Raw genomic sequence first — 9,756 nt, 5'->3', positions numbered from 1 at the left:
TTAAGGAAAACTGCAACTAAATGTTATGCTCCATTTCTTGTAGCCTGTTTTCATTATCTACAGCTGATCGGTTTTCTCCTTGTGGTGTGGGTCCTAACCCTGTCCAAGGTCCTGAACTCTTGCTGAAAGGAGAGGAGCTCCCTCTCCTCATTTGAGCATGCAGAAGAGAAGAGCCATGCCTGTGCATTTTTTGCATGTGTAGGAAGCATTCAAATAAACTACAGGCATTACAAATGATGAATTCAAACCACTTAGAGCAAAATGTGTGAAGTTGGAAAAAATGTATTCTGTGTCACATTGGTATTGTGAATGAAATAATGTACTGAAGTGGAGAAAACTGTCTCTGACAGGGAGAATCAACTTCAGGAAAAACAGAATAAAATATTTTGTTGTGCTCTTATACAGATTTTTCTTAAAGTTATTGCTATTATTGTTTTAGGAAGCTGGCATTGAAATGCTCTCCTACTTCTGACAGCAAGAAAAAATGACTCAAGAATGAGTTGCTGCTGATGGTGCAAATATATTTTTTTCTTTACACATCTTGTGGTTTGTAAAGGTTTTCTTTCCTTTCCTCGAACTGCTTCTTCATTCATCGTTGTACTTCCTCTTTTCACTTCATTTTTTTGCATCAAACAGCATATAAAGAGAGCTTACCAACGGAAAACTCTGTTGATCAATGTGACACTCTCCATGGAAACATCACAAACCAACAAACCAACATAAACATACCAGGGTTTTTTTTGTTTGTGTGGGTATTCTGTAAGAAAAACCTAAATTTAAATTCACATCGTATCACTTTCAATAATAGCTAGTCAGAAGGAAGACGTTCATGGACTGTGTCACGTCTGGTGTTTTTTTTCTCCCTTATACTGTTTTGTTGTTAAACTGTTCAGCTATGGTCTTCCTTCACGTTTTAAGAGGCAAGAAACCACAAACGCATGGTTTTCAATGGGCAGAAATTACAAAGCTGAGAGAGATAACTGTAAAGATCTCGTATTGTTCTCTTTTGTTATTTAAAAAGTGAAGAAAAAATTTGTACCAACAAAAGAAAAGAATGACATAAAAATTATTCAAGTGCAACACAATTTTTTTCATTTTCCTGATTCCCAGGCACATGAGCACAGCTTAAATCTCAGCTTATTATGTTTAATTTTTTTATTGCTTTTTAGGGAAAAGAAAGAATATTACATGGTACCATATACAATAATGAACAAATGCGAACAATCATCATAACATGAAAAACTTGGTAAAATCTTGATTTATTATATTGACAGTTTAAGCAAGAGAAGGTAAAAGCAAAGTACAATTTCATTCATTCTTATGCACTTAAGAGCTGAAGTTGATTTCAAATATAAAACTAAAAAACAATACTTCAGTTATTTAGGTAACAATACATTTGTGCAGAGTTATATGCTTTAAAACTATATGTTTGTACTGGAGATTTGCACATTAGATTGTTTTGTTCATTACTTTTTACACACTGTGTTTGTAAAGGTGTAATCAATAAAAACAGCAACCAAAATAGTGCACACTTCCTACTAGTGTTTAATTTGCTCATAATGTAAATGTTCAGATAACATCTTATGATTTAAGCTCTACACATTCCCTACATATCCAAACATTGTTTGCGTATTGTATTGTTTCACAACATTGTCTAGAACAGTCAGTTTCATTGGAATATTCTTCAAACTCAATGGTTCCCATCTTATACAGTATATACAGTATAATTTATGTTTATGCATGTATTATTCAGTCAGAATTCTCAGTCTCGAATTTTACTTTTTATGTTATTTTTATTGCTGTATTACTTCTGCAGTGTTTGCTACAGTAATTCTCTTATGTCGGTATCATCTGCTACTATACCAGAATCCAGATCATTGTTATGAATTATGAGATCTGGCACAATGAGCTGCTGTGGTTCTGGTATGGGCTAAATTCAGCAAGTTAATTGATTGAAAAAATAACACTTCTTCCCTGAAGGTTCTTTTTCAAATTTGATGTGCTTGACTTTGAGGTTGACAAAACTTTATGCTTTTGTCAGCAGAGTTTACATTTAATGGATAAATACTTCTCTGGTGTGTCTGTGTCAGCAAGGAGCTCAAATTACTCATAATTTGTCTACATCTAGCTTTTAATTGTATTTGTTTCACCACATACCATTTTCACACAACATACAGTATGATATCTTATTGTTATGTTATGTTTACAGCATCCTTGGGTTTGTAAAGGTGCTTTATAAATAGTTTCATTATTAGTATTATCATAATTACATGAGTGATTTTCACTGTTGTGTATTTACACTTCCTGACTTAGTGTACATGCATCCTTTATGCACCAGCACAGTTTGATAATAGCGTAATGAAATAGTCCAAACATTGTCGAGAAAAAAATATTTATTATGATATATAAACACACAACACTGCACAACAACCAACAGTTACAATATAAACAATTGTTACACTATGTACAGATATTGACAGTTCAATGAGTTTCAGAGCTCTACCGTCTATAGATAGATAAACTACCCTTCTAATCTAAAGACATAAAACACCTTATTTGGTCACAGAGAGTACATGAGACCTGAGAAAATAAATCTTACCTAGGTCTAAATCTCCCTTTCTAAATGCATACTCGCCAATGAATGGAAATCAATTTAGTTATTCCTTAAGTAAATTAGACAGGAAGCTCTCTTCTATAATAATAAAGCTCAGAGTCCTTTCAGCAACTCACATTACTGTACTGTACCTAGACATTGCCTGGTTTCAAGGAGGTCTTCACTTATGATACAAGCTTTGGCTTGTATAGCAATACAATGGATGATGTTTCTTCTTTGCTTCTTTTCTTACTTCCCCTATCTTCTGTTTCTGCATTTACAGTATGTTTCAGTATTTACAGTATGCTACTGTACATTCCCATGGAGACTTAATGACTTCACTAGGAATGGCCTGGACACTTTTGGATCATTTAATCATCTGTGTCTTTCTCCATGATTTCAAACCTATAGCAACGTATAGCAACACAATATCTATTCAAACAGATATCTCTCCAAACCATCTGAGTAAGGCAATCAAGTTGGAAAGTACAGATGTTCTAACTATCTGAACCTGAACTTCCATGCCCAGCCTTAGTCACAACAATACAAACATGTAATCAACTTCTGAAATTATATAACCTTAAAAAGTCTAAAACTTATGCTCATGTAGGAATGAACAGGTGGAGAGCAGTTCAGTGTAGTCCTGAAACACATCCACGTTATCTCATTCCTTCACCTTAGAAATCAGGTTTCTAGATGTGTTTTATACAGAGATACAGCATGCATATTCACCTGTGTTGCCATAAAAGTGGTGTTAGGAAAAGAGACATACATGGAAAGCATATATCCTTAAAAACCAGCACGGAAAGTATATTTTTGACATCCTGAAATGCTATATTTGCAATGTCCATTTCTCATATACTGTATCTCTCATAGTCACAGTCTGTTTGAACAGGCTTCTCTCCTACTGAGGCATGTGACAGGTATCCTGCTTTTAAACATGTTGGAAAACCAGTCTCTACACACAGCAGTGTATAATTATGCAATGCGGTCAATCTTGGGATTGTTTTCATTAGATCAGACTCTTCCTTGAAAGACATCGAGGACCTCAGCTGCCTAGTGAAAACTACATGTAGGTAGACTATCCAAGCTGGATGCACACTGTACTGTTTAAACATGCATATCTGAGCCATGACTGGCAGACAGTGAGGGGGCTGTGACAGAATGCTTCTGGCAATTGTTTATTCTTTCTGCTACAGTGCTAAAAGGAGACATTTCATTCCAGTCCTAATTTAAACTCAAAGGCAACCACTAAGAGGTTCCTTTTAAAATGAACCAGTTCCAGATGTACAGTAACAAGCAGTAACAGAAGAAAGCAAACTTTAACATGTATTTACATTCTAATTTCATTATTGTTAAAGCAATATGTGTAAGAAGATAACCAGTGTAAGACATATTAACAGAGTAAAGATATTGTTTTAACAACCATTATATTCAAGTCATAGTTATCTTAATGTATTCTACAAGTTTCATATTACAGATTTTCCTTTTACACATGGTGTGTAAAGCTTAATGAATACTGTATCTGTTACTGGAATAAAGGCACTATGAACACAGTTTAAGAGAAAGTACAAAACCAGAAAAACACACAGATGATCTCACACAATCAATACAGGCCAGGGAAAAAGAAAAGGTAAGGTAACATTTATACACTAGGATGGATCATAATTTATTAAATCTCTAAACCTCACTTTAACATTATAGTAATTTGGTTTTAAAATTAAGCTTTACTTAATTACTGTTAGAATTACTGTTTGCTTGCCCACTTCTGAGTGACAGCAGTCCATCATTTCACTGGTGATGACTAAGCCATTCATAGAAATGAAAGCATTCAAACAGGTGTGCAAATTCCTGCACTCTAATAGATAATATTGTCCAACTCCTGTGGTGGTTCATTATGAAAATGATCTTGATTGTAGACGCAGTGTGGACAAACACACAAAACTGTCTAGATATAAGACTCTCCACTTGACTTCTTATAGGTTGTATTGCCAGTCTCTGACCATTCAAACCGATGTGTTTTGCATTCTTTGCAAATAATACAATTCCACCATGGAAACATACGTTTTTTAACTAACTTCCTGAACTCTTGTCCAGCAAACGCATAGATCACTGGATTCAGACAGCAATGGACAAATGCTAAAGTTTCTGTACAGTGCAGTGCAAAGTCTATGTGAATGGAGAGTAAACATTTATCTATGTAGTCATTGATATATCCACCTACCTCCAAAGATTTTAAGAAAATTACAATATTGTATGGTGTCCAAAACAAGACAAATACAGTAACGACAGTAAAAATGAGCCTGATTGCTTTTTCCTTTTTGCAATTCCTGCACTTTTTTAAAATTTGAAGGATTCTTAAATAACAAAAAAATATGACACAGAGAGGAATAAGAAGACCTAAAATATTTATTTCAAAATTTATGACCAGCTGCCACTTTGTCTTCTCATTTTCAGAAAACTCAGTTTTACAAGTGAATCCAGTCGACTCATTTTTCACTTGGCTGAATACTAGTGTAGGAACTGAAGCAAAAACACTGATAGCCCATGTTACCACACTCATAAGTAAACCGTAGGTAACAGATCTGAGCTTTGTAGCAGAAATAGCACATACTATTGCCAGATAGCGATCTATACTCAGAATCATGATGAAGAAGATGCCACTGTAGAAGCCAATCAGATAAAACCCTGTGATTGTTTTGCACATGAATTCTCCAAAAGCCCAGTTGTTGTTGGCTGCATAGTGAGACCAGAAAGGCAGAGAAAAGACAAAGATTAAGTCCGATATGGCCAAGTTCAGGAGGTAAACATCAGTCATGCTTTTTAACTTTTTGAATTTGATCAGGACACAGACAACCAGGCCATTTCCAATCAATCCAGTTATGAAAACCAAGGTGTAAAGTGTTGGAATAAACCATGGTGAAAAAGATTTAATATTGTCGTTGGTGCACGGACTGGTGGAATTATCAAGATCATAATAATCTTCGTACGATTCAGTTTCTGTCATCCTGAAATGTCCTGTCAAAATAAAGTTAAAGATGAAAGATAAAAAATAAACACTGGATGTAGTTTGCTTTACTCTAACCCGTTCAGTATGTTATTAGTTTGACAGTATAAATTTTCATTCTGACAGGAAGAAATGTTTCAGCAAGTGCCCTGCGTATTTTGAAATGTATGAAATATTGTGAAATCAAGAGAAAAATAAAGACTTTTAATTTTCTTTAAACATTGATGGTCCTCTTAATGCTGCACTAATGAGCTCTGTTTTTTTTTTTACTTACTAATGGAGACATTGCATGTTTATATTCTTATTTCTGCACATGGATCTACATTCTGAAGTGGGCAAATGGTAAACTACTGTATATTTTAGGATTATCACAAGCATTGACCCAGAAAAGTCTGGGGGTATATTACCATAATTTAGTATTTTTTTCAATATCAGAATGCCAAATCAAATCCTACTCCACGCTTTGCCAACTTAGAGCCTTCTTGGAAGTTCCGTATACAACATGGAACTACACCCTGGACAGGACAACAGTCCCTCTCAGGACACACACACGTAAACTACCAGCTGGCTTCATCAGCATCAGTCTTTGGAAGATGTCAAGAAAGTAGAGAAGTCAGAAATACCACAAGGACTCAAGGTGAACATGCAAATGTGCAAAAATATTTAACATTCCAATTGTTAGTAGTATTTAGCTGATACTTTAACTATTGATACAGCTGGGTGTTTTACAGAGTTTGAGTGCAATACCTTGCTCACCAGCAGTGCTCCACCCAGGATCTGAACCTGCAGCTTTCCAGTAACAAGTTCAGAGCCTAACCAGTGCACTACACTGGAGACCTGCTGTACCCTGTGAACCTGCCTGTTCCCTGTGAGAAGTGTGAGTGACATACTGTATACCAACTGAATTATCAGCTCACCAGACAGGGAAAATGTAGCTTATATTAATAATTTATTTGTTTGCTTTACGATAATCTAAAAATGATGTTCAAAGCTGCACAAATGATAGACAGATGATGGAAAAAGAATACTAGAAAAAGCATATCAATGGCTTAAGGTGAGCATGTCCTGGAAGAGAGAAAACAGGGGAGCTGTAGGCAGTGCAGTGATGGGTGGCAATACCTGGGACACAGGAAGAGCAGTGCTGATCTTACAGGCAAGCCTGGAGCAGTAGCAGGCTGGGAACACCAGTACTGTGGTGAGGAGCTTGTGGTCAAGCCTGGAGCAGCAGCAGGCTGGGAACACCAGTACTGTGGTGAGGAGCTTGTGGTCAAGCCTGGAGCAGCAGCAGGCTGGGAACACCAGTACTGTGGTGAGGAGCTTGTGGTCAAGCCTGGAGCAGCAGCAGGCTGGGGAATCAGGAGGAAACTTAGTGCAGGGTCATGGTGCAGCAAAGTAGGGGTGAAAGCCAGGAAGACATGGTAGCAAAGCACAGAGAGAAACGAAAGACAGGGCAAAGGATGGGTCAGGAATCCAGGGAGAAAAATAAGTGACACATGGGAGCATGGGAACAAGGATAGGTCAGGAACTTGGGAAGAAAGCGGAGGAGCAAAGCCAGGATCAGAGCAAACGTCTATCAAGCAAACAGTCTAGGGAAGACTCTATACCACAGCCCCGAGCATCGTCTGAGCAGACCTTAAATACTCAGCACCACCTGACGTGGGCGTGGATGAAAACTGCCCACAGTTGATAGGGGTTCCCATAGCAACCGGCACTGAGGGACAGGTGAGAGGAGATGAGGCTGGCCACCGTGGCAGCACCATCTCGCTCTGCAGTGCTCCCGCAGGAGCAAGGCTGGCACAACTGATTTGCTGACATCAAGAGGAAAGCTCGGTGTTTTCACATCCGAAGTTTTAGTGAAAAGGGAACTCTAATGGATTCGGGCAACGGATTCTGTGGAGCCTGGTCTTCGGCAAAAAGTAAGGAAGCCTGAATTAGCAAATCTAATTTCTGGGCTATAGTCATGCAGTACATCCTTGAGGTATTCAATGGCTAGAGGGTAAGAGTAACTAACACAGCTAATGTCACCATTTTTTAGCTCAGATGAAGTGAAGTTAAAGTGTAGAAAATTGCTATAACTGCTTACCTACAGATGTTTTTCCTTGACTTTAATCGAACTGATGAAGGGCTTCCTGATTCATGCTTTAGTGGTCATCCATAATTCTGTCTTAGAGCAGCGAGAAGTAACAAGTAAAATGAACCATTTCACACAATATTTAATCCATTTTCACATTTAATTAAAGTAATGATTTTTGTACATATAAATAAAATAACATAAAATATAAGAGATATGTGAATTACATATGAATATTATATATTGGAACCAAGCGCATTAGTTGTGTTTTAGTGCATTTCAATATATGCTGTATATTCAGTGGATAACAATATACTGTATAAGGTAACATTAACCTACCTCAGAGCACTATCCTGAAGGTGGTTATCTCCTATTAAATTAATGAGCATTGTACAGTATTAAAGCATGATGAAAATACTTAAATGATGAAAAAGTATCAGTCTGCAGGTTTCAAACAGCAGCATACTGAAAAAGCCTAGAAAAGCATTTTATCCTGGGCAATCCATGTTTTCAACTCAGTTTACAAGGACAAGAAAATTAAGATTGCAAGTTGAACTCTAAATTTTCTCTTAATGCACCCACAATAATCTCCAGCAGCAACATTTGTCATTCTCATAATTATTATCTTTAATAGTTTAATAGTTCAAATCATCTACTATCTAAACCTCAATTTTTTCTGTTAAAGCATGAAAAAAACTGTTAAAGGTGCTAGAAAATATGACCTTGTACTCACCCAGTCTCAAACAGTATTGCAAGTAAACCTGTGGTTCTTCACAGATTATGAAATTAAAAGAAAACCCTGTGTAGACAAATATAGATTACTGACTATGACTTGTTAGAAGAAAATGAAGTTATTTTCATACTACATATGTTATTTTATTATCACTATATGTTATATGGTGTCTGATTTTTATTGAAGTGAAATGGTAAAAATCTGGTTGAACAGCACATAAGATCATTCTACACAGAGCTTCATATGACTGATATGAATATTTAGACACCCCATAAACTGGAGGAAATGGTGATGCAAAGGAAACTGAAATACCTTATGCATATCAAAGACACTGTTATCTAGAATATCTCCAGATAACACTAAATGTCTTTGTTTCTGTCCATTCTTGCTTTATGTTTTTAGTTAGTTTAATATAAAATAAAATCATAAATATTTATAATACTTTGTGAGGCAGTAGTTAAGGCAGATGTTTTTGACTAATGGAAATATTTACAGAGGTATTAGTACCAAAAGAAAAAGGTTTACAGAGAAATAAGAGGTCGAGAAAAGACCACAGACCTTGAGGAAAGGCATTTCCGACAGATGCAGAAATACAAAAAAACAATCTACATCTTAGAGAGTTCAGCTGATTGTTGGTTCATTTTTTCATGCATCTGTTTGCAGATGCTAAGCATTCAGCGTGACGCCTAATGTGCCCTTGCAGTCATTCCTGCTTTGCTTTGTTTTGCCTGCTCAGCAAGGGGGAATATTTTCACTTCATTATGATTCTTTTGCTTCATCTGTACGAGACATTAAGGCATCCCTTGGCTGGTGATGTTAGGACTAGAGTAATGAAGTCCTTGTAAATATTGTCAACTATCGGCTGATTGAGACTGATAAACAGCTGGTCTGATTCCTCATTGACCTTCTTTATTAGTTTCATTAAATAAAATCAGGGGGCCCTCATGCCCTCACATGGAGGAGTCCTCCACCACTAACTTTGGAGGGCTCAGATTTCTTCTCCATGAAGTTTATTTACGGAGGCTCCAGTGCAATTTCCCACTATTGCACTGCCTGCTCGCCACAATTCACTGGAATCTCATTCATCTCATTGCAGACATTCAACTGATCAGAAGCAAGAAAGTGGCCATCTTTTAAAGTATTATTACGGAAAGAGGTACTGTACATTCATGACTAAAACTAAAACCACTCATTTCCCTTGATATTTTCAGACAGGATATAGTCTTCAGTTTTGCTGTGTTTTTTTCTTTTTATGCTTTACCACCTTTTGATGCGCTGAGCTGAAAATCACATTTAGTAACTACACCTAAAATACAGCATGCACAGACTGTAGTTATACGGTAAAAATATTT

The 9,756-nt window shown here is 36.5% G+C and overlaps 1 protein-coding gene across 3 annotated transcripts; it reads right to left on the bottom strand.

Moving 5' to 3' along the window:
• Nucleotides 1–2,385: 2,385 nt before the first annotated feature.
• LOC102692492 (C-C chemokine receptor type 4-like) lies at nucleotides 2,386–8,619 on the bottom strand. Of its 3 annotated transcripts, XM_015356839.2 has the most exons (4): nucleotides 8,405–8,619; nucleotides 8,011–8,041; nucleotides 7,684–7,764; nucleotides 2,386–5,611 (listed from the first exon to the last, which is right to left on the bottom strand). In XM_015356839.2, exon 4 carries the CDS (start codon nucleotides 5,598–5,600, stop codon nucleotides 4,542–4,544), a length of 1,059 nt encoding a protein of 352 aa, XP_015212325.2. In that variant the 5' UTR covers nucleotides 5,601–5,611; nucleotides 7,684–7,764; nucleotides 8,011–8,041; nucleotides 8,405–8,619; the 3' UTR covers nucleotides 2,386–4,541. The 3 variants fall into 3 exon arrangements, with proteins under 3 accessions (XP_015212325.2, XP_015212326.2, XP_069051361.1); XM_015356840.2 differs by lacking the exon at nucleotides 8,011–8,041; XM_069195260.1 differs by lacking the exons at nucleotides 8,011–8,041; nucleotides 8,405–8,619 and having other exon boundaries at nucleotides 7,684–7,822.
• Nucleotides 8,620–9,756: the final 1,137 nt, after the last annotated feature.

Source organism: Lepisosteus oculatus, chromosome 10, assembly GCF_040954835.1.
Source record: "Lepisosteus oculatus isolate fLepOcu1 chromosome 10, fLepOcu1.hap2, whole genome shotgun sequence".
Lineage (NCBI taxonomy): Eukaryota > Metazoa > Chordata > Actinopteri > Semionotiformes > Lepisosteidae > Lepisosteus > Lepisosteus oculatus.
Note: the sequence above shows the minus strand (reverse complement) of the source record. Positions and strands in the feature narration are given on the sequence as shown.

Excerpts from the sequence above, each read along its gene's own strand:
- LOC102692492 (XM_015356839.2), bottom strand. The coding sequence starts at position 5,600 with ATGACAGAAACTGAATCGTACGAAGATTATTATGATCTTGATAATTCC.